The sequence below is a fragment of the Capricornis sumatraensis genome, chromosome 6 (genome assembly GCF_032405125.1).
Source record: "Capricornis sumatraensis isolate serow.1 chromosome 6, serow.2, whole genome shotgun sequence".
NCBI lineage: Eukaryota > Metazoa > Chordata > Mammalia > Artiodactyla > Bovidae > Capricornis > Capricornis sumatraensis.
Window position 1 is genome coordinate 47,661,069 of NC_091074.1, and position 26,454 is coordinate 47,687,522.

General features: G+C 36.1%; 1 protein-coding gene across 1 annotated transcript in view; it reads right to left on the minus strand.

Moving 5' to 3' along the window:
• The window catches only part of JAK2 (Janus kinase 2), an 84,183-nt gene extending 57,967 nt beyond the window's left edge, over window positions 1-26,216 (minus strand). Inside the window, exons 1-2 of the mRNA XM_068973724.1 lie at window positions 25,991-26,216; window positions 8,623-8,746 (exon numbers count right to left, since the gene is read on the minus strand). Coding sequence (XP_068829825.1) covers window positions 8,623-8,746; window positions 25,991-26,216 — 350 coding nt within the window. The remainder of the gene's footprint in view (window positions 1-8,622; window positions 8,747-25,990) is intronic.
• Between the last annotated feature and the right edge of the window lie 238 nt (window positions 26,217-26,454).

The following is a 26,454-nucleotide window of genomic DNA, read 5'->3' on the forward strand; positions in this document are numbered from 1 at the left end:
ATGTTTTCTCCTAAGGATTTTATAGTTTTAGCCACTAAATTAAGGTCTGTGATCCATTTTAAGTTACTTTTTGGTCAATGGTGTGAGTTGGTGGTCTAAGTTTATTACTCTACATGTGGATATTCAGTTGTCAAAGCATCATTTGTTGAAGACTGTTCTTTCCCCATGAATTGTCACGGCACCCTTGCCTAAAGTCTACAGCCATAATATGAGAGATTATTTTTGGACTTTCAATTTATTCCATTAATGTATATATCTAACCTAAAGTCAGTAGCACAGTCTTAATAACTATGATTGTGGACTAAGTTTTGAAATAAGAAATGTGAATCTTCCTACTTTGCTCTTTCTCAAGACTCTTGATTTTTCACAAATTTATGATTATCTGTCAATTTCTGGAATAAAGACAGAATTTCAGTGGCAACCACACTGAAAATAAAGCTTAATGATGGGAATATTGCCATATGAAATCTTCCTATACACAAACATGAGACAGTTTTCCATTTATTTAGGTGTTTCTCGAATTTCTTTCAATGATGTTTTATATTTCTCAGTATACAAATTCTGCAATTCTTTTGTTAGGTTTAAATCAAAGTATTCTTCTATGCTATTGTAAATGGAATTTTATTAATTTCACATTTGTACTATAATTCCTAGCATGCTGCTGCTAAGTTGCTTCAGTCGTGTCCGACACTGTGCGACCCCATAGACGGCAGCCCACCAGGCTCCCCCGTCCCTGGGATTCTCCAGGCAAGAACACTGGAGTGGGTTGCCATTTCCTTCTCCAATGCATGAAAGTGAAAGTGAAGATGCTCAGTCGTGTCCGACTCTTAGTGACCCCATGGACTGCAGCCTACCAGGCTCCTCCGTCCATGGGATTTTCCAGGCAAGAGTACTGGAGTGGGTTGCCATTGCCTTCTCTAATTCCTAGCATACAGAAATACAACACTTTGAATTTCTATCTTACAACTAGGCTGAGCTCATGTATTAGTTCTAATAGTTGATTAATTTCTCAGGATTTCGCATATACTAGATCCTAATATCTGGGAATAGAGAGTTTTATCTCTTCTTTTCCAACATAGATGCCCTGTATTTCTTTCCCTTGACATATTTCCCTGTCTAGAATCTATTCTACAGTGTTCAACAGAAGTGCTGAGAGAAGATATTCTTGTCTTGTTTTTGATCTTCAGAAGAAAGCATTAAGCTTTTCACTATCAAGTATTAGATTAGCTCTGGAGTTTTTCACAGATCCTTTATCATACTGAGGAAGTTCCAGTCCATTCCTGTTGTGTTTAGTATTTTGATTAAAATAGAATATTGGATTCTGTCAAAAGTTTTCTTCTATGTTTATTAAGATGATCATATGCTTTGGCTCTTTATTCTAATATGGTACATTATACTGACTTCGAGATGTTAAAGGAATATCCTAGGATAATCTCTACCTGGTCAATATTTAATCCTTTTTATATATAGATGGATTTGGTTTGCTAGTATTTTCTTGATGATTTTTACACGTATGTTTATAAAGGACATTGGTCTGTGGCTTTCTTATTTTTTGGACTTCTTTGCCTGGATTTGGTATCAGGGTAATGGTGAACTTATGGAATGAGTTGGGAAGTGTTTCCTCCCTTTCACTCTTTGGGAATAACTAATAGAGGTTTCCCTGGTGGCTCAGATGGTAAAGAATGTGACTGCAATGCAGGAGACCTGGGTTTGATCCCTGGGTCAGGAAAGATCCCCTGGAGAAGGAAATGGCAACCCACTCCAGTATTCCTGCCTGGGGAACCCCATGGACAGAGGAGCCTGACAGGCTACAATCCATGGGGGGTTAAAGAGGTGGACATGACTGAACGACTAACACTTTCACTTCTTTCAGTATCAACATTCCCTTCATGGATCACAGTCTTGTCACAGGGAGGGGACTTGCATAACTCAACGAAGCTGTGAGCCATGGCATGCATGGCAACCCGAGAAGGAGGGGTCAGAGTGGAGAGTTCTGACAAATCATGGTCCACTGGAAGAGGTAATGGCAACCTACTCAAGTATTCTTGCCTGGAAAGCCCCATGGACAGTATGAGAAAGCAAAATATATACCAACGGAATATGAGCCAACCCCTACCCAGGTCAGGAGATGCCCAGTATATTACTTGGAAAGAGTAGAGGGCAATTACTATTAGCTCCAGTAAGAATGAAGTAGCTGGGCCATACAGGAAATGGCACACAGCTGTGGATGTGTCTCGTGGTGAAAGTAAAGTCCGATGCTGTAAAGAACAACACTGCATATGAATCTGGAATGTTAGGTTCATGAATCAAAGTGAATTAGACATAATAAAAGAGGAGATGGCGAGACTGAACAAGTACATCTTAGGAGTCAAAATCAGTGAATTAAAACGGACTGTCATGGGTGAATTTAACTCAGATGACCATTATATCTATTGTGGGAAAGAATTCCTTAGAAGAAATGAAGTAGTGCTCATAATCAACAAGAGTCCAAAATGCAGTACCTGGGTGCAATCTTCAAAACAACAGCATGATCTTTGTTTGTTTCCAAAGCAACCCATTCAACATCACTATAATCCAAGTGTATGTCCTAACCACTGATGTGGAAACTGATCATTTCTATGAAGACCTACAACACCTTCTAGAACTAACACACAAAAAGATGTCCTTTTCATCACAGGAGACTGGAATGCAAAAGTAGGAAGTCAAGAGATACCTGAAATAACAGGCAAGTTTGGCCTTATAGTACAAAATGAAGCAGGGCAAAGGCTACCATAGTTTTATCAAGAGAACACAGTGATCATTAGCAAACACCCTCTTTCAACAACCCAAGTGATGACTCTACACATGGACATCACCAGAGTGTCACTATCGAAACTGGAGTGATTATGTTCTTCACAATTAAAGATGGAGAAGCTCTATACAGTCAGTTAAAAAAAAAAAAAAAAAAGACCTGGCACTGACTGTGGATCAGATCATGAACTTCTTACTGTAAAACTTAGGCTTGAATTAAAAAAGTAGGGAAAATTACTAGGCCATTCACGTATGACCTAAATCACATCTGTTATGATTATACAGTGGAGGAGATGAACAGATTCAAGGGAGCACATCTGGTAGAGTATGTGAAGAACTACAGGCGGAGGTTCCTAACACTGTATAGGAGGCAGCGACCAAAACCATAAAGGGAACATTTCATGTGAGAATGGGCACAATATACAACAGAAACAATAAGGACTTAACAGAAGCAGAAGAGATTAAGAAGAAATGGCAAGAATACACAGAAGAACTATACAACAAAGGTCTTAATGAGCCAGAAAACCATGATGGTGTGGTCACTCACCTAGAGCTAGACATCCTGGAGTGGGAAGTCAAGTGGGCCTTAGGAAGCATTACTACGAACAAAGCTAGTGGAGGTGACAAAATTCCAGCTAAGCTATTTAAAATCCTAAAAGATGATGCTATTAAAGTGCTATACTAAACATGTCAACAAATTTGGAAAACTTGGCCGTGTCCACAGGACTGGAAAAGTTCAGTTTTCATTCTAATGACAAAGAAGGGCAATGCCAAAGAAAGTTCCAACTATTATACAATTCCATTCATTTCACATGCTAGCAAGATTATGCTCAAAATCCTTCAACCCAGGCTTTAGGAGTACGTGAGCCGAGAGTTTCCAGCTGTACAAGTTGGGTTTAGAAAAGGCAGAGGAACCAAAGATCAAACTGCCAACATTTGCTGGACTATCAAGAAAGCAAGGGAGTTTCAGCAAAGCATCTACTTCTGCTGCACTAACTATGCTAAAGCCTTTGACTGTGTGGATCACAACTGTGGAAAGTGCTTAAACAGAAAGGATTAGCAGACCATCTTATCTGGCTCCCGAGAATTCTGTCTGTGCGTCAAGAAGCAACAGTCAGATCTGGACATGGAACAAGTGACTGGTTCAAAACCAGAAAAGGAGTATGACAAGGCTGTATATTGTCACCCTGCTTTTTAAACTTCTATGCAGAGTACATTATGTGAAATGCTGGGCTGGATGAATCACAGCCGGAATCAAGATTGCTGGGAGAAATATCAACAATCTCAGATATGCAGATAATACCACTCTAATGGAAGAAAGTGAAGAGGAAGTAAAGAGCGTCTTGATGAAGGTGAAAGAAGAGAGTGAAAAACCTGACTTGAAACTCAACATTCAAAATACTAAGGTCATGGCACCCGGTTCCATCACTTTATGGCAAATACAAGAAGAAAAAGTATAAACAGTGACAAATTTTATTTTCTTGGGCTCCAAAATCACTGCATACGATGACTGCTGCCATGAAATTAAAAGATGCTTGCTCCTTGAAATGAAAGCTATGGCAAACCTAGAGAGCATATTAAAAAGCAAAGACATCACTTTGCCAATAAAGGTTTTTCCCGTAGTCATGTAAGGATACGAGAGGCAGACCATAAAGAAGGCTGGGTACAGAAGAACTGATGCTTTTGAATTGCGGTGCTGGAGAAGACTCTTGAGAGTCCCCTGGACTGCAAGAAGATCAAACCAGTAAATCCTAAAGGAAATCAGCCCCAAATATTCACTGGAAGGAATGCTGCTGAAGCTGAAGCTTAATACTTTGGCCATGAGATGTGAAAAGCCAACTCAGTGGAAAAGACCCTGATTTGGGGAAAGATTGAAGGCAAAAGGAGAAATGGACAGCAGGGGATAAGATGGTTAGATAGCATCACCGACTCAATGGACATGAACCTGAGCCATCTCTGGGAAATAGAGGAGGGCAGAGAAGCCTGGCAAGCTACAGTCCATGAGGTCACAAAGTTGGACAAGATTTACCAACTGAACAACAACAAAGTATCAACATATCCTTAAAAGTTTAATAGAATTCACCAGTAAAGCCACTTGGATCTGGGCTCTCCTTGTGCAAAGTTTTTTGTTTTGTTTGTTTTTTAATTACTAATTGAATTCTATTTCTTTACTTGTTAAGGTCAATTCACATATTCTATTTCTTTGTCAGTTCTATAGTTTGTGTCTTTCTAAGCATTTCTCTATTTCATCTTGGTTATGCAGTTTGTTGGCATACAGCTGTTTCTTATAATCCTTTTTATTTCTGTAAAGTCACAGTAATGTTACCTCTCTTATTCCTGATTTAAGCTTCTCTCTTTATCTAGTTAAAGCTTTACTGATACTGTTGATCTTTCCAAGGAACCAAACAACTTTTGGTTTCCTCATCTTCTCTTGTTTTTCTATCCTCTATTTCATTTATCTCTACTCTGATCTTTATTATTTCCTTCCTTTAACTTGCTTTCAGTTTAATTTACTCTTCTTTTTCTACTTTGTTAAAATGGAATGTTATTGATTTGAGAACTTTTTTTTATATAGTTTCAATAACTATGAATTTACTTTAAAGCATGATTTTTAGCTGCATACCCTAAGCCTCAGACGGTAAAGCGGTCTGCCTACAATGTGGGAGACCCAGGTTCAATCCCTGGGTCGGGAAGATTCTCTGGAGAAGGAAATGGCAACCCACTCCTGGAAAATTCCATGGATGGAGGAGTGTGGTAGGCTACAGTCCATGGGGTCGCAAAGAGTTGGACACGACTGAGCGACTTCACTCACTCACCCTGTTTTCATATGATCTGTTTTCATTTCCAGTTATATCAAAATATTTTCTATTTTCCTTTGTGATTTCTTCTTTGACCCATTATTTATTTAGAATGGTATTGTTAATTACCACATATTTGTGAACTGTACAATTTTCCTTCTGTTAATGATTTCTAATTTACTTCCACAGTGGTCAGAGAACATACTTTGTATGATTTCAATATTAGCAAATTTACTGAGATTCATTTGATGGGCTAACATATGATCTAACCTGAAGAATATTCCCTATGCACTTGAAAAGAATATGTATTGTCCTGTCGTTAGGTACAGTGTTCTGTTTGTATGTCTAGCTAGTTTACAGTGTTATTCAAGTCTTCTATTTCCGCGCTGATCTTCACTCTGGTTGTTCTGTCCATTACTGAAAGCAAGGCATTGAAGGCTCCAACTATTATTGTTGAACTGTCCAGTTTTCCTTTTAATTTTTTCATTGTTGCTTAATTTATTTTGGAGCTTTGTAGTTGGATCCAACTTATAGTAATTACAAGCAAATATTATGCTTCCTAATGGATAAACTCGTTGATCATTATAAAATGTCCCTCCCTGACCTCTACCAACAACGTATATCTTATAATCAACTTTGCTTGATAATATAGCTTCTCAACTCTCTTTTGGTTACTCAATGCCTGGTATATCTTCTTCAATCCTTTACTTTCAAGTTATTTGTGTTTTTGAGTGCAAAGTGTTCCTCTTATAGACAGGATGTAATCTATATATTTTTTAAAAATTTAGTTCTTCAGTTTCTGCTTTTTGAGAGTTTAATTCATTTACACTTAAGGCTATTACTATTAATAAAGTATTATGTCTGTCATCTTGCTTCTACTACGATTTTTTGGATTTTTTTGTCTTTTTGTTCATTTGTTTCATTATTGCTATAGATATTTTCTAGTATATTATTAATATATTAATTTTCTAGTGTATTATTAATACATTAAGTCTCTTATTTTATCTTTTACTATATATTTTTGAGTTTTGGCATATGAGTCTCTCAGAGAATTACAAAAGACATTGTAACTTAATCTAGTTCTTACTAATATCAACTTAATTTTAATATAATACAAAAACTCTCTTTCATTCTCTTTGTTCTATATGTATATCTATATGTATATCTTTATACATTATAAGTTCTCCAACACGGTTTTATAATTGTTGCTCTTTTATGTTGATTCTGAAATAACCCATAAATACGTAATAAAGGAAATGAAGAAGAGCCTCTAAACCACAGACAGGCACAATTTTTAAAAATTATATAAAATCTCTTTGGGGCAGTTTCTGGTTACATTATCCTTAGTACTTGTGATTATAGGTAGCAGTGCATATGTGCCCCCTTAGTTTAAAAGTAGGAGGAAGTCATAAATTTGATAAGGGAAACATTTTTTAATTCTTTAGAAGACATCAGCAAACCACTCCTCACAACGCCTAAAATATTTACTATCTGACTTCTTATAGAAAAAGACTGCAGATTACTGCTCTACAGACATTTTAAAATAAAAAGATACACCATTATTACAGAAAGAAATTATAGAAATTGATAAAGAAAATATTCTTAATAAGATACTGATATTCTGTGAAACATATGTTGCATATTACTCTGCTTCTTTAAATAACACAAATTTTAAAAGTCTTAAAACCTGCATGAAAGTCTTAATAAATTTGAATAGGTTAATTCTAAATACCTATGTTTTTTGCTTTTATTAGTCTTTATTTTAAGTGACCTCTTTTCTGTTTGTTTATGGTGTATGGAAATGGCTACCTTAACATACTGATCCAATAAATATAGCCTTCTGCTGAATGGTTATTACTGATGCCTGTAGATTTGCTCATAGTTTTTTTGTTAATAATCACATGATTTCCAAATAATGACTTTTTCCTTCTTTGTTCTCAATTATGAAATATTGTTCCTGTTTTACTGTATTGGTTAGGAACTCCACCAAAATCCTATGTACAAGTAGATAACTGTATACATGTTATCTTTGCTTTTTATCTTATTCCTGACTTTAGAAGAGAATGACACTAATATTTTATCATTTAAGAATATTATCTGCCACATGTTTTTGCAGATGTACTTTAATCATGGTATGAATGTCTCCCCTGACTTTTAGTTTACTAAGGTTTTCTCTCCTTTTTATAATCATGAATGAGTCCATGGTCATGTTCTACTATGCAACACTGACTCTATGGAACTGATCTGTTTCAGAAGGAAGAACAGACTGGACTTCTTTCTTTGTTTCATCCTTTTAAATCATAAAATACCTCTGGATTTCTGTAACTTGGTATCACATATTACCAAAAATTATTAAACAATTTGTAATTTGAGGTTGTAAATAATCACTGGAAAAATCTTATCCTTCCTTCACTTCAGCTGAAAAAGGTTTTTAGAAAGAACAGATGTGAGATCACAGATTATTATATAAAACATCAAGTTTTCTGAGAAATTATCAGTATTCCAAACATTTAGGATTTTTCAAGTAAAGGTAATTCTTATCCTTTCAAATTTTAATTATAATCTTAAGTGGAAAAGTAGCATCCTACCAAAAACAGCTTTATTCTCAGAGCATCCTAGTAAAAGAGCATGTATGAACACTTTATCTAGTGGGGAAAGAGAATCTTAAAAGAAGTGTGTGTGTGCATACTAAGTCACTTTAGTAGTGTCAGACTCTACCACCCTATGGACTGCAGCCCACCAGGGTCCTCCGTCCATGAGATTCTCCAGGCTAGAATACTGCAGTGGGTTGCCACACCCTCCTCCAGGAGATTTTCCCAACCAAGGGATCAAACCCATGTCTCTTACATCTCCTGCATTGGCAGGTGGTTCTTTTCCACTAGCACCACCTGGGAAGCCCAAATGAAGATTAGATGCTAACTGGTTCTGGTCTTCGACACTAAAGACCTTGCAATTTAAAAGTTATGGGTGATAATTTCTCCCACTTTGCCTTTTACCATTAAGTTAAAAGTGACTACTTTACTGGAGAAAGTACCTGATTCTGTAGAGTACGTTTTGCCTGGTTGATTCATCTATATGGAAGACATGGTTGGGTGGATACCAGATCCTTTCTGTTTCACTCATTAAAGCAAACATACTATGATATACAGGTGTGATTCCTAAGAAAGAAACAGAAACAAATTATTACAGACATTAAAGTACATTTACAATAACATCTATAATCTGCAGTGGGGCTGAAGTAATAACTCTTAAGATCTGTGCAAAACGTAGCAGCAGTCAAAATCTTCTGCTTCAACACCACTTACAAGTAAGTTCTTAATTAAATATATTTTCCCCCTGTATTGTAACATTTGACTGCCAGGATTCTTTCAAATACATTATAAAAAACAGTTTATCTACTTTTTTTAGTTATTTTGTACAGTAAAGTTGACCCAATAATACTGGATTAACCCAACAATATTGTTTTAAATAATAATGAGGGTACCAAATAACTAAAATATTTGAGTCACCAGGTGCTTTTGAAAAGAACAATGAAACAGTTTTATTTTTAAATATCAAGTTTTACACAATATACTTGTTATTATATTCTCTGAACTATTTAAACTTAAAATGAAAACTTTTAAACATCAACTTAAGATGCAAAGATATGTGATTTTTTTTTCAAAAATATTTTAGAAGGTACATGAACAAAAGGCTAAAGGCCAGTGAACTTAAAAAATCATATAGAACACTTAAACCACAAAATTAAATAATGTGTATTATTTCCAAACACAGAGAGAATCCACACAAGTACATACCAATCATGTGGAGGCTAAAAACAAGTCTCCAAAAATGCTAGAGACTGGTCATACATACCATGTTTTCTATTCACATTTCAATTAAGTCAGAAACAAATACTAAGAAAGAAGAGAACAGGAAAACTGACACATTTTTAAATTCAATTTGACCATGATATCAAAACCAAAGACATTACAAAATGATAAATCTCACTTACCAAAATAAATTCAAAAATCCTAAATTAAACATTTGCAAACAAAATCAAGCAATGTTTCTTTAAAAAAATATGACAAAGTTCATTTATTTGAAGATTGGAGACATGGCTAAATTAAGAAAATCTATTAACATAACTCATCAGGATGGTGGCTCAGAGAGTAAAGAATCTGCCTGCAATGCAGGAGACCCAAGTTTGATCTCTGGGTCAGGAAGACCCCCTAGAAAAGGAAATAGCAACCCACTCCAGTATTCTAGCCTGGAGAATTTCATGGACAGAGGAGCCTGGTAGGTTACAGTTTATGGGGTCACAAACAGTCAAACACAACTAAGTGATACTTTAAACATCATGATAACATATTAGAAAAAAGTCGGTAGTTAAATGACAAAATGATAAATTTGACAAGTAGTAAGCACACTGATATGTATTTTATCTTTCTACACAAAGAATTACTTGAAATGTTATAATAAAAATCAAGATTCAAAAGGCAAAACAAAAATATTAAAAGTGAAAATGGAAAACAAATGGAAATAAGTTATTCACAGTGGAGCAAATCCACAAGACTAAAAAGCAGAAGAAAGAATGGAAATATTAGTGTTGAAGAAAATGCCAATTTAAATTAAGTACTATCCCTTTATCACCATTCACCTAAGAGGGATAGCATCTAGTGCTAATTGAACTGAAGTGAAAAGGGAACTACACTACATAATTGCTAGAAAGGTAAACTAGCACAACTTCTGAGAAAGTAGTACCTACACAGTTATGAGAAATCAATGTCAATAAAAATTTAAAATGTGTTTTTAAGCCAGCAATCTCTCCTGGGTACTCCTAAAAATGTAGTATAGTGGTAAGAAATTAAAAAGAAATAAAATGTAAATTCAAGAGTAGAAAATATGAAAAAACTGAGGTGGTATAATCCATTCCATGGTCCTTCATGAAATTTAATAAAAAGAATGAGTTAGTACAAAGGCAATTGGTTTGAACAGATTTTTCACAATGTATGTTTTCATGAAAAAAGCAAGAAGCACATAACAGTGTATAATATGATTCCATGCTATAAAATAATGATCTCAAAATCCTAATGACTCTGTATGACAGGGAGGGGGGTTGTGCATCCCTGTATGATTATATGGGAGCTTCCCTGGTGGCTCAGACTGTAAAGAATCTGCAATGCAAGAGACCCAGGTTCAATCCCTGGGTCAGGAAGATCCTCTGGAGAGGAGAATAGCTACCCACTCCAGTCTTCTTGCTGGAGAATGTAATGGTTAGAGGAGCCTGGTGGGCTATAGTTCATGGGGTAGCAAAGAGTCAGACATGAATGAGCAACTAAGCACGCAGGGTTACACGACTATGGAGAAAATCTGGAGGGTTCACCAAAGATTATGGTCTTAGTTACCAGGATGAGACTAAAGTAAAAGGAAGATAACAGTACAATGGAGAATAAACGTCTTTTTTTTTTTAAAGAATTCATTAAATAAAAACAGCAAGCCTCATGTTAAAAAGAAAGGGAAAGAGGAAAACAGATCAAAGCCACTAATGAATACAAAGTAAGAGTCCACCACGTATGCCACTTTGAAACGAGAGAATAATGGTTTGTTCGTCTCTAAACTTTAAAATAATCATAAGATGATAGGAAAGAATACTATTCAAATAATTTGAGAAGTAATTATTTTATCTGAGTACTATTTGGATCTAGTCTAATTCTGCACTGAAAAAATGCTTTAAACTTGACATTTCTTCTATCTAGAAGGTACACGGCACTACCTTACCTCTCTCCACAAAATAAGTCACATTGCCAGTGTTTCAGGTACATATATGAGACACAGTGGAAGTGTATATATCTCAGTCCTACACAGCTGATTCACTTTGTTGTACAGCAGAAACTAATACACTGTAAAGCAATTATAATCCAATTACAAAAAAAAAACACAGTAGGAGATGAAATTACCCAGGAAGGGAACATAAAAGACCTGATTTGAGATTACCTTGGAAAAAAAGAATACTAGGAAAAGAACTTTAGCAAAAAAGTGTCATTTAGTTTAAATGTAATCATGCAAATAAAACTGCATATGGAACCAATATTCTTAGCATATGATGATAGGGGTATTTATCTGAACAAGATAATGTCATGATTTTCAAACAATAGTGTGATTAAAAAAGTGAACTCATACTGATGAAACATCAGGATGTTTTAAAATGTTGAATAATGATTTCTTAATAGAAGTAAGACTCCAAACCTCAATTATATGTATCAAAATAGGAAAACAAATGTGTCCATATAAATTGGCACAAAAGGGTCAGAACAAGGGGATACACCCCTAAAGGAAAATGGTTAGGTCACATGGCAAACAAAAACAAAAGACAGCACTTACGTCATGTTTAGTCACACCATCTTACTCCAAAATGGCAATTATATATTAATACTTAATTCACATTTTTTCTAACTAGCTCATGTTAATGGCACTGTTCTAGGAAGAAAGAACGAAGAAGGCGATGGCACCCCACTCCAGTACTCTTGCCTGAAAAATCCCATGGAGAGAGAAGCCTGGTAGGCTGCAGTCCATGGGGTCACTAGGAGTTGGACATGACTGAGCGACTTCACTTTCACTTTTCACTTTCATGCATTGGAGAAGGAAATGGCAACCCACTCCAGTGTTCTTGCCTGGAGAATCCCAGGGATGCGGGAGGCTGGTGGGCTGCCGTCTATGGGGTTGCACAGAGTCAGACACGACTGAAGCGACTTAGCAGCAGCAGGAAGAAAGAAAAGGCAGTGACACTGTGTCTGAGATATACATTATACTGAATAGATTCAAAGAAACCTCAAAGTCACTTTTAACTCCTTTTCTTTCCCTACACACTAAGTCCAAATTATTCTTATTTTTATTTAATAAAAAAATGAAATTCAAAATGTTTCTTCTTTTCTAAGCCACTACCAAAACTGTGATTCAATTCCATATCATTTTAGACCAAGAACAGTCATTCCACTAATATTAACAGTCTCTATTCTATAATATGCACAAGATGGGTATGGAAAATACAAAAATGAAAACAGTGCCTAACTTTAAGGATCTCATCATAGATGACCCAGAGAAGCCATTAGAGAATTACAAAACAAGAAATTAAATGCATGATAGTAAAGACCACAAGAAAACACAAAAGTATAGTGCTGACAAAGACTCTTTCCTAGACCAAATTTTCGTCAGGCTTCTCTGAACCCTCCCCTAAGTAACCCTAAAAGTTTATTTCCTTGAAGAATCCAGGAATCCTGCTTAAATCCATTTAGCAAGATTTTGCCACCTTTGACATATCTGATCAAATTCTGCACTCCTTTAATCCCCCAGCTGGTGTCTGAATCACCATGGTCTGCTCAGCAAGAATCCCCCCCAGACCTGATGTCTCCTCCAGTAATTTGTGATTCCCCAGTGTCCCCATCCTACTTGTTCCTTGGCTATAAATTTCCACTTTTTCAGAATTAAGCCCACTTCTACACTGGAGTAGCTTTCCTTACTATTGCTTAAAAAAGTACATCTTTATCACATTAACTTTTGGCTGGCTCTGATTTTCTTGAGCAAAGGTAAAAAATGTATCAAGAGGTTCAAGTGAAGTAAAGATAAACAACAGTTGAAGGAATCTGTCACCAACAGATCTGCAGTATAAGAAATACTAAAAGGAGTTCTTTATGGTGAAGGAAAATGATGACAGATGAAAGCATGGAAATGTATGACAAATGAACAGGAAAGAATAAAAGAACAATAAGCATTTAAATCAATAATAATTTGTACACCTGTGTGTTTGTGATGTGTACAAAAGTAAAACAGATCAGTAACACCAAATGTGAAAAGAAGTAAATACAGTTAAATTGTTATAAAATTCTCGAATTGTTTGAAAAATAACATGCTAGCTTAAGACTGTAATAAGCAAAAAAATGTACACTATAATATCTAGGGTAGCTGCCAATAGAAAAATACAAAAACTAGTTCAAAAAAAAAATTCAACAGAAGAGATGAAGTAAAAAAAAGAAAGAAAGAAAGAAAAATACTTGATCAACCTAAAAAAGGCAGAAAAAAAGGAAACCTAAAGATACATAAAATACAAAACAAGGTTATAAACACAAACACATCAGTAATTCTATTATACATAAATGTAAATAAGCCAATAAAATACATATTGTATTAGTCTGGATTATTAAAAAGAAAACTGTGTTATTTACAAGGGACCTACTTTAACAACCCAGGTTCGATCCCTGGGTTGGGATGATCCCCTGGAGGAGGAAATGGCAACCCACTCCAGAATTCTTGCCTGGAGAATCCCATGGACAGAGGAGTCTGGCGTGCTATAGTCTATAAGGTTGCAAACAGTCGAGCATGATTGAGTGACTAACACTAATTTAAACAAAAGGATATAGGTAGGTTGATGCTAAAAAGTAGGAAAATTATACACCATGAAAACATATGGCAAAAAAAAAAAAAACCCTGATGAGTCAACATTAGCATTAAACTAAGTAAACTTTTTTTAAAAAAGAAAGATTAGTTGAGATAAAAAGGAATACTTCACAGTAATAAGAGGGCCATCTCAACAGGAAGACATAATAATATTAAATGTGTGTTTCACTAATAAAGTGAAAGTGACAGTCACAAAGTCTTGTCTGACTCTTTGCGACCCATGGATTGTATCCTACAAGGCTCCTTGGTCCAAGGAATTGGCTATGTGAGAATGTTGGAGTGGGTAGCCATTCTCCAGGGCATCTTTCCAACTCAGGGATCAAACCCCGGTCTCCTGCATTGCAGAACAAAGGCTTTACTGTCTGAGCCACCAGGGAAGCCCCACTAATTTCAAGGCTCAATAGAATACATGAAGCAACAAAACACAGAACCAGAAGGAGAAACATACATTCAAAATTTCTCAGAAATTGTGAGAAAACAAAATAAATAAAGGATATAAAATTTAAAATTAACCAAATTTAGTTTACATTTAGAGAACACTACACCTAGCAAGTCAGACTATACACTATTTTCAAATGCATGTGAAACATTAAACAAGAGAGTAGATAACCTAAGTAACAATGAAAGTCTCAAAAAGTTTCAGAGGATTGAAATTATATAGAGTACGCACTATGAACATAGAAAAAAATTTTTTTAAATCAGTAACAGAAAGATAATTTTAAAATCCCCCAAAGGAATCAGAATCTGGATGTGCTATATCACCTAAAATGTCCAGTTTTTAACAAAAGGATTATGAGATATGCAAAGAAACAGGAAAGTGTAATTCTTGGGCAAGAAAACAGGAAGCTAACAGAAAATGCCTATAAGAAGACCCAGATGTAAGATTTAACAAAAATTTCAAAGCAGTCGTTATACATATGTTTGAAGAATTAGAATAAACCATGATTATAGAAGTAAAGGCAGAGTGACATCAGTGAAAATGGTGTATTCCCATACAAAATCGACAACAAAAAACAGTAAAAACCGTCGAAAGCAACTTCATGAGAACTCTGGAAAACAGTCAAAGATATGCAACAACCAAGCATTCCTGAGTCAGGAAAAAGACAATTTTAAAATGGTGGGAAAAATTAGCAGCACTTCCACTCTGCTCTCTGCTCAGGAAGGGCTTAGAGATGGCAGCTGGTATTCCCAACGTGAAACTCTGGTCCATGGCTCTAGAGTTAATAGAGTCAATCTTAATGATTGATTAAGTCATAAAGTGATTTAATCAATCAAAACTATTAAATAATTTTAATTTGCTGCCTTCAATGTGCTCAAAGAGCTAAAGGAAGCCATGGACAAAACACTAAAGGAACCAGGAGAGAGATGCATAAACAAAGCGGAACAGTATAAAAAGTGAAAATCTGGAACAAAGAAGTACACCTGAAATGAAAAATCCACTAGACTGTTTCAAAAACAGGCTTAGATAAAATAATCAGCTAACTTAAAGATAAGTCAATTAGATTATCTAGTCTGAAGAGCAGGGGAAGAAAAGAAAAAAGATGGACAAAACTAATACACCTGTGGGATACATTCAAGCCTGCCAACATTACATTATGACAGTTGCAGAGATCTGAAGAGAGAGTAGAGAAAAGGAAAGAATATTTGAAAAATAATGGCCCCAAACTCCCCAAATTTGATGAAAACCATGAACCACACAAATCCAAGAAGCTGAATGAACTGCATGATAAATGCAAATTGATGCATACCAAGACACATTAAAAATTAAACCACCAAAAGACGAATATAAAGAGAACATCAAAAACAGCAAGAGAGAAATGACTCATTACATACAAGGAATCCTCAATTAGGCATTCTGAGTAAGACTCATAGCAATTTCTCATCAGAAACCAATATGGTCATGAAGAAATTGGATGTTATAATTAAAGAGCTCAAAGAGAAAAAAGTCAAATGAGAATTTTATATCTGACAAAAGAGTTCTTTAAAGATGAAGTAGAAATTAAGACATTCTAATATAAACAAAAGCTTAGAACTGAAGTGATACATCATGAATGAACCTTATAAACATTACATGAGCTTAAGAAGTCAGTAACAAAAGACCAAATATTGTATGATTCAAATTTACTGAGAAAAAAAGGTAAATTTACTAAGACAGAAACTAGACTGGTGGTTGTCTAAGAAACTGGGTTAGAATAGAGAGTTAGGAAGTGATATCTAATAAGCACAGGGACTTACGAACCAGAAGTACCTAAAGACCCACCCAGGACTGAGGTGAGCCTCCACAGACATTTCCCCTTCCAGAGTTAATGCTGTGACAGGACCAGCTCTTGTTGATCTTATTATGATTACAAGGTGCATTTCAGCAAAAATCATCAGGGAACCTCTCAAAGTAGAAAAGAAAGGCCACAACTAGCAACAAAATTACAAATGGAAAAGCTCACTGGTAAAGGCAACTATACAGTAAAGGCAGGAAATCATCCACACAGAAATATAATATCAAAACCAGAAATTGTGAGGACAGCACAAATACAGAATATTAGAAATGCATTTGATATTAAAAGATCAGCAACCTAAAACAATCTTGTTTATATACAGACTGCCATTACAAAACCTCATGATAACCACAAACCGAAAATCTACAATAGATACACACACATAAAAGAAAAAAGAATCCAAACAAAACACTAAAGTTAGCCATCAAATCTCAAGAGAACAAAAGAAGGGGGGAAGAAAAAACACCTACAAAGAAAAATCCAAAACAATTAATGAAATGGCAATAAGAAACACATATCGATAATTACCTCCAAACAAAAGACACAGACTGGCTGAATGGACACAAAAAAATAGGCTCATACATATGCTGTCTACAAGAGACCCACTTCAGATCTAGAAACAATACAGACTTAAAGTGAGGGGATGAAAAAAGGTATTCATGTAAATGGAAATCAAAAGAAAACTGGAGTAGCAATGCTCATATCAGATAAAACAGATTTTAAAACAAAGACTGTCATGGGAGACAAAGAAGAACACTACATGATGATTAAGGGATAAATCCAAAAGGAAGACAAAACAATTGTCAATATAAATGTACCCTACATAGGAGCACCTCAATAAATAAGACAAATACTCACAGCCATACAAGGAGAAATCAACAATAACAAAAGATAAAAAGGGAGAAGTTTAACACTTCACTTTCATCAATGGACAGATCACCCAGACAGAAAATCAATATGGAAACATATGTCTTAACACCTTAAAGCACATGGACTTAATTGATATTTATAGTATTCCACCCCAAAGCAACAGAATACATATTCTTCTCAAGTGCACCTGGAACATTCTCCAGGACTGACCACACACTGGCCCACAAAGAGAGCCTCAGTAAACTTAAGAACATTAAAACCATATCAAGCATCTTTTCCAACCACAACATTATCAATTTACAAATCAACTATAAGAAAAACTGTTAAAAAAAAAAACAAAAATACAAAAAAACATGCAAACATGTGGAGGCTAAACAATATACTACTAAGCAGCCAATGAATCACTGAATAAATCAAAAAGGAAATTTTTAAATGCCTAAAGACAAATGAAAAAAAAAAAGCATGATAATTCAAAACCCTGGGGATGCAGCAAAGGAGTTCTAAGATGGAAGTTTACAGCAATATAACCTTACCTCAAGAAACAAGAAAAAATTCAAATAAATGAGCTAATCTTACACTGAAAGCAACTAAAGAACAAAATCCAAAGTTATTAGAAGAAAAGACATCATAAAGATCAGAGAAATAAATGAAATAGAAATGAAAAACAGAAAAGATTAATGTAACTAAAAGTAGGCTACTTTGAAAAGATAAACAAAACTGATACACCTCTAGCTAATTCATCAAGAAAAAGGAGAGGGCTCAAATCAATAAAATTGCAAATGAAAAAGAAGTTACTACACATATCACAGAAGTACAAAGAATCATAAGAGACTGCTACAAGCAACTGTCTGTCAATAAAATGGATTACTTGGAAGAAATGGACTAATTCTTAGAAAAGTACAACTCCTGAAACTGAGGTAGGAAAAAATAGAAAATATGAATAGACTAATCACAAGCAATGAAATTGAAACCGTGATTTAAAAACGCCCAGCTAACAAATGTCCAGGACCAGATGAGGTCACAAGTGTATTCTATCAAACACCTAGAAAAGAGTTACTTTTACTTCTGAAACTATTTCAAAAACTGCAGAGTAAAACACTCCCACACTCATTCTATGAGGCCACCATCATCCCAATACCAACAAAAAACAAGTATCACTAGAAAACTACTGGCTAATATCACTGATGTACATAGATGCAAAAATCCTCAACAAAATAGTAGCAGTTCAAATCTAACAATACATTAAAAGGATCATACACCATGACCAAGTGGGATTTATCCCAGGGATGCAAGGATTTTTCAATATCCACAGATCAATCAGTGTGAATCATCACATCAACAAAATGAATAATAAAAACCATATGATCATCTCAATAAATGCAGAAAAATCTTTTGACAAAATTCAACATGCATTCATAACAAAAACTCTCCCAGAAGTGGGACAGAGGGAACATACAACATAATAAAGGCCATATATGACAAACCTATAGCTAACATCATACTGAACAGTGAAAAGCTGAAAGCATTTCCGCTAAGATCAGGAACAACACAAGGATGTCCACTGTCACTACTTTTATTCAACACAGTCTTGTAAGTCCTCAGCACAGCAATTAGAGAAGAAAAAGAAATAAAGGGAATCCAAACTGGAAAAGGAAAAGCAAGACTTCACTATTTGCAGATGCCATGATACTATACATAGAAAACCCCTAAGACACTACTACAAAATTACTAGAGCTTATTAAAGAGTTAGGTAAAGTTCCAGGATATAAAATTAATACACAGAAATCTATTCTGTTTGTATACACTAGAAATGAAAGATCAGAAAGAGAAATTCAAGAAACAATCATCACATCAAAAAGAATATATACCTGAGAATAAACCTATCTAAAGAGACAAAGACCTATATGCCAAAAACTATTAACAAGCTGATGAAAACAACTGAAAACGACACAACTGGAAAGATATACCATGTTCTTGGATTGCAACAATTAATAATGTCAAAATGACTATACTACCCAAGGCAAAACACAGACTCAATGCAATTCCCTATCAAATTATCAATGGCATTTTTTTAGAACTAGAATAAAAAATCTTAAAATCTGTATGGAGACACTGAAGACCCCGAAGAGTCAAAGCAATCTGTGAAAAAAAATGGAGTTGAAGGAATCAGACTCCCTGACCTCAGATTACTGAATAAAGCTACAATCATCAAAACAGTACGGTACTGGCACAAAAACAGAAAGATAAATCAATGGAACAGAATAGAAAGCCCAGAAATAAACCGATGCATCTATAATCAATTAATCTATGACAATGGAGGCAAGATTATACAATGAAGAAAAGACAGTCTCTTCAATACATACTGCTGGGAAAACTGGACAGCTGTATATAAAAAAATGAAATAGAACATTCCTTAACACCATACACAAAAATAAAATGAACTAAAGACCTAAATGTAAGACCAGATATTATAAAACTCTAAGAGAAAAACATAGGCAAAACACTCTCTGACATGAAACACAGCAAAAGCCTTTTCAACACAGCTAAGCTTATAAAAATGAAAATAAGCAAATGGGACCTAATTAAACTCAAGAGCTTTTGCACAGCAAAGGAAACCATAAACAAAATAAAAAGACAACCCATAGAATGGAAGAAAATATTTACAAACTATCTGAAGGACAGGGATTGGTCTCCAAAAATCTACAAATACAGCGACAAAAAAGATACAATAAAAAAATGGGCAGAAACCTAAATAGACATTTCTCCAAAGCAGGCACATGAAAAAATACTCAACATCACTAATTTATTCAGTTCAGTTCAGTCACTCAGTCGTGTCCTACTCTGCAATCCCATGAACCGCAGCACTCCAGGCCTCCCTGTCCATCACCCAAACTTATGTCCATTGAGTCGGTGATGCCATCCAACCATCCCATCCTCTGTCGTCCCCTTCTCCTCCTGCCCACAATCTTTCCCAGTTACTAGAGAAATACAAATCAAAAATATGAGCGAGAGATCACCTCACACCAGTCAGAATGGCCATCATCAAAAAATCTACACGCAATAAATGATGAAAAGAGCGTGGAGAAAAGAAAACCCTCTTACACTGTTGATGGGACTATAAATTGGTACAGCCATTATGGAGAACCATCTGCAGGGTCCTTGAAAAATTAAAGTAGGGCTACCATGTAATCCAGCAATACCATTCCTGAGCATATAGCTATCCAGAGAAAAACTGGATAATTTCAAAGGATACATGCACTTCAATGTTCACTGCAGCACTGTTTACAATAGCCAAGACATGGAAGCAATCTAAAGGGCCATCAACACAGGAATGGATAAAAAAGATGCTGTACATATATACACCAGAATATTACTCAGCCATTAAAAAGAATGAAACAATGCCATTTGCAACAATATGGATAGAACCAGAAATTGCCATACTAAGTAAGTCACAGAAGGACAATTATCATATGATATTGTTTATATGTGAAATTTAAAGAAATAATGCAAATGAACTTATTTATAAAACAGAAAGAGACTCAGACTCAGAGAACTTAGAGTTACCAAGGGAAAGGGTTGGGGAGAGGGACAGAATTAGAGTTTGGGATTTACATGTACATAGATAACCAACCAGGACCTACTGTATACTGCAGGAAACTCTGCTTAAGACTCAGATTCAAGACTCTGCTTAATAACCTAAATGGAAAAATAATTTGAAAAAGAATAGATACATATAAATGTCAAACTGAATCACTTTGCTATACACCTGACACTAACACAACATTGTTAATCACCTATATTCCAATAAAAAATTTAAAAAAATTTAAAGCTATCAGATGCTTATCAATACACACATACACCCTAGTGCTATTGCAAGAACTGAGTAACACATATAAAACAATTATGTGTTTTATGTAAACAATGAGAATAAATTTCAGCCAGCTGTAAGAGGTGAATGGGATACCACTGTAATATTAACTTCATATTCTCATTTCAACTGAGAAAAGAATAAAAGTCACTTTAAAAAGAATACTGGAGTGGGTTACCATTTCCTTCTCCAGGGGACTTCCCGACCCAGGGATCGAACCCCAGTCTCCCAAATTGGAGGCAGGCACTTTAACCTCTGAGCCACCAGGGAAGCCCCACTTTAAAAAATACATTTCCTTTAAGCATTTTTTTTATATAATTAGAAGTTATAACAGATCAAGATTCTTCATTAAAAACAAATAGCTCAATATTAAAACTTATTTATAACTTAATATAAATTATTTTATCATCAAAGCTACACCTAACAAAAGGTCATTCAATAAAGGGCATTTGGGGATGGGAATGGAAAGGAATTTGAAGATAATAGATATGTGAGTAGGTAGTCAAGAAAGTCTAACTGATAAAGGGCTCAAAGAGGTGAGAGGATTCCAAAAGATAACTCTATGGCCTCTTTTGTCTAAACCTTGCTGTTTCTACACTAGAGCTAATTATCTCATATCTTTAACATAAAACTTGTCAAGGCTGTAGATATGATATCAGAATAACTGTCCTCTCATTTCACAGATTTCTGAATCAAGGAGACCATCTAGACATAATTGAGAGAATATAGGGAGAACCTGGATTTTAAACCTGATTCAATGACAGCTTTGGGTACCCTCACTGAGGAAGGAAAAATTTATTTTAAATACTGAAAAAAGAAAATTATCTGCGGCCAAGAGGGAGAAGTGTAGCAGACTACATTATTGCTCATAAATACTCCATCTTTTCCTCCCACTCCCTGAGAGGACCACCTCATCTGAGCCAACACTGGCTTGGCCATATGACTCAGTCTGGCCAATGGAATCTGAGCAGGAGTGATAGTGTGTTAGTTCCAAAAAGAGGCAGCAGGGGGTATTTCATTTCCAGCAGCCCTCATGTTTTTTGGGGGGTTATTCCTTCAGCCTGGAATCCAAACTGAGGGCCATACATGGAACAAACACCTACCAGCTATTTCAGTTTACCATATGTGTTATAAATCACACACATCAACACGTGGTGTTACAACTTCTCATGTGATTTCAGATAACCTTCCTTCTATAGCTTCACACTAACTCACAGGAGGCAACCTTTTCAACATCCACTTCCACATGCAAGCTTCATGACTTTTTTAAGGTAAAGTGCCAAATATATCACACTATTTATATATATATATATTTTTACCACTTAGCATGTGCTGTTTTTACTAAGTTTTTTTTTTTAATATCACCAAGTTTAGACTGTCATACCCCTAACCTTATTTTTCCTATAAGCCCTGTGGTTTTTACTGCACAATTCTGCAGAATACAGTGTCTTTTAGGAACACATATTTCACACCATAAAATAACTGACTACATCCTGAAGAAACAGACATAAATATCCATAATTCTAAGAGACCCAGATAACTTAGTTATCTATTAACTAAGCCATATAAGGGTAGAAAAGCAACTGGGGTAAGGTGATATTTAACCTTATGACCTGGTAACACCGGCAGATACAATCACATTGGGAGAATATGTTTCAACATATGAATTTGAATGTTTGTGTCCTTCTCCCTCAACCTATAGCATTCTATTCCTGGCCCTCCAAAAATAATATCCTTTCACATTCAAAATACATTCATTCCATCACAATAGCCCCAGGAGTCTTAACTCATTCCAACATCAATTCAAAGTCTGAGTTCAAAGTCTCATTTAAATATCATCTAAATCAGATGTGGAGAAGGCAATGGCACCCCACTCCAGTATTCTTGCCTGGAAAATCCCGTGGACAGAGGAGCCTGGTAGGCTGCAGTCCATGGGGTCGCTAAGAGTCGGGCACGACTGAGCGACTTCACTTTCACTTTTCACTTTCATGCATTGGAGAAGGAAATGGCAACCCACTCCAGTGTTCTTGCCTGGAGAATCCCAGGGACAGGGGAGCCTGGTAGGCTGCCATCTACAGGGTCGCACAGAGTTGGACACGACTGAAGCAACTTAGCAGCAGCAGCAGCAAATCAGATGTGGATGAGACTAAAGCAAGGCTTCAGCAGTATGTGAACTGAGAACATCCAGATGCACAAGCTGGGTTTAGAAAAGGCAGAAGAGCCAGAGATCAAATTGCCAGTATATGTTGGATCATGGAGAAAGAAAGGAAATTCCAGAAAAATATCTACTTCTGCTTCACTGACTATGCTAACACCTTTGATTGTGGATCACAACAAACTGTGGACAATTCTTAAAGAGATGGGCATACCAGACCACCTTACTTGCCTCCCAAGAAATCCGTATGCAGGTCAAGAAGCAACAGTAATAACGAGACATGAAACAACAGACTGCTTCAAAATCGGAAAAGGAGTACAACAGGGCTGTATACTGTTACCCTGCTTCTTTACCTTTTATGCTGAATACATCATGTGATATGACAGACTGGATGAATCACAAGCTGGAATCAAGACTGCCAGGAAGTAATATTAACAACCTCAGTATGCATATAACACTTCTCTAACGGCAGAGTGAGGAGGAGCTGAACAGCCTCTTGATGAGAGTGAAAGAGGAGAGTGAAAAAAAGCGGTCTTAGAACTCAACATTCAAAAAACGAAGATCATGGCATCCAGTTCCATCGCCTGATGGCAAATAGAAGGGAAAAAGTGAAAGCAGTGATAGATTTTATTTTCTTGGGCTCCAAAATCACTGCAAAGCCATGAAATTAAAAGATGCTTGCTCTTTAGAAAAAAGAGACACAAACTCTGGTGGAATAAGAATCTCCACCAAGGCATCTTAAGCTATAACAAACCTAGACATCATATTAAAAAGCAGAGATGTCCCTTTGCCAACAAAGCTCTGTATAGTAAAAGCTATGGTTCTTCCAGCAGTTGTATACAGATGTGAGAGTTGGACTATAAAGAAGGCTGAGTGCCAAAGAACTGATGTTTTCAAATTGTGGTTCTGGAGAAGACTCGTGAGTGTCCCTTGGACAGCAAAGAGATCAAACCAGTCAATCCCAAAGGAAATCAATCCTGAATATTCACTGGAAGGACTGATGCTGAAGCTCCAATACTTTGGCCATCTGATGAGAAGAGCCAACTCATTAGAAAAGACCCTGATGCTGGGAAAGACTGAAGGCAGAAGGAGAAGGGAACAACAGAGGTTGGATGGCATCACAGACTCAGAGGACATGAGTTTGAGCATGCTCCAGAAGATGATGAAGAATAGGGAAGCCTGACATGCTGCAGTCCATGGGGTCGCAAAGAGTCAGACATACTTAGCAACTGAACAACAAGGTACAATTCATCCAGAGATTCTCCAGCTGTAAACTTATGAAATCAAACAAATTATGTGTTTCTAAAATATAATGGCGGAAAAGACATAGGATAGATGTTCCCATTCCAACAGGCATAGGACAAATATTTCCTTTCCAATAGAAAAGAAGAAATGAGTGACAAGTCTCAAATAAATCTAAAACCTAGTAAGGCAATCCATTAGACCTTAAGGCTGATGAATAACCCTCTAACTTGATACTCTGCCTTCCAGACCCACTGAAGCAGAGATCCCACCTGCAGGGCACACCAGGGCAACATTCCTGCCCCTCCAGTTTTGCTGGGCACCAAAGACTCCTGGCAGCCCTGCCCCATGCTTCCCTTTTTTGAAATATAGGTGGAGTTAGACATGCCTCCAAGGCCTTTGCATTCTCCACTAGTGGAGATACTTATTCCACCAAAGTTTGCTGCCTGCACCCCGCTGAGGGATAACTGCCGCACTAGGGGCTGCCAGAACCATATCCAGGACAGCCAAGGAGCTCAGCAACAGCATTAATTTTTCACAACTATAAGCAGTCATGAGGACTCAAGCCACACCTTCAACCCTTCGCTTAGAAATGACTTGAAGTAAATACCCAATTTTATTGCTCGTAAGTTCCACATTCTATAAAGCACTGAAACATGAACATAACTCCGGCAAGTTCTTTGACACTTTATAACAAGGATCACTTTTCTTTCAGTTTCCAATAACATAGTCCTTATTTCCATCTGAGATCTTATCAGAATGGTCTTTATGGAACACAATTCTACCAATATTCTGCACAGGACTGCACAAGTGTCCTCTAAGAAAATTGTTTTCTTACAACTCTGCTTCTTTCTTTCCAAGTCCTCACCAGAATCTCCTTTAAAAATTTGTTCCCAACAACGTACTTTTTCTAGCATGCACCTCAAAACTCTTCCATTACCCACTCCCAAAGCCACTTTTACATTTTTAGAAATTTGTTACAGCCCTTCCACTTTTCAGTACTAATTGCTGTTTTAGCTCATTCAGGATGCTATGAGAAAATTACCATATATGCAGTGGCTTATAAAAAACAGAAACATATTTCTCACATTTCTGGAGGTTGGGAAGTACAAAATCAAGGTGCTAGCAGATGTGGTGTCTAATGAGGACCCTATTCCTGGTTCATAGATGATTCATTTTCTTATTCATCATCTTGCTATGTCCACACATGGCAGGAGGGGCAAAGGAACTCTCAGAAATCTCTTTAATAAAGGTACTAGTCCCACTGATGAGGGGTCCACTCTCATGACTGACTCATCTCTGGGAAACCCCACTTCCAAAGTCATCACACTGGAGAAGTAGGTCACAACACAAATTTGGGGGAACACATTCCTTCTATACCACTAGCTCAACACGGAATTTACCTTATATTCTACTTTAGTAATTTTCTCATTTTATATACATATGAAAACACTTGTCAGTCATGGAAGCATAAAAAATATATTAAGCAGGTACATTGTGTTAGAGTATAATAAACCAAGCATATATTAATAAGAAAAAAACACTGTTTTTTAATACTTACCACAAGCTTTAGAAGCAGCAATACAAATCTCTTCAGCAACATACTCTCCAGTTGGAAACTTCAGATAATCCTCCTCAGCTTTCCCAAGGGAATGATAAAGATAGACCTGTAGGACTGGATCTATTTGCTTCACAGAGTTAGCATTTCCAGAAATATCACCATTCTGATGTACAGGGGATGTGGATGTTCCTTCCATTTCTGTCATTGTAAGGCAAGCCATTCCCATGCAGAGTCGTTTTCAGAACATTTGCCTGTAAGAGAAACCAAAGTTACAAATCAAAGTGACACTGATAAGTTATCCTTCATATATAAAGCAGTCCTCACTGACAGCATCGACTCTATCAAATCCACTAATTGAGTAAGTACCATGCACAAGCATTTCTCAGAGATACTGAAGGTTTTGTTCCAGATCAGTGCAATAAAATAAGTCACACCAACTTTTTAGTTTCCCAGTACATATAAAA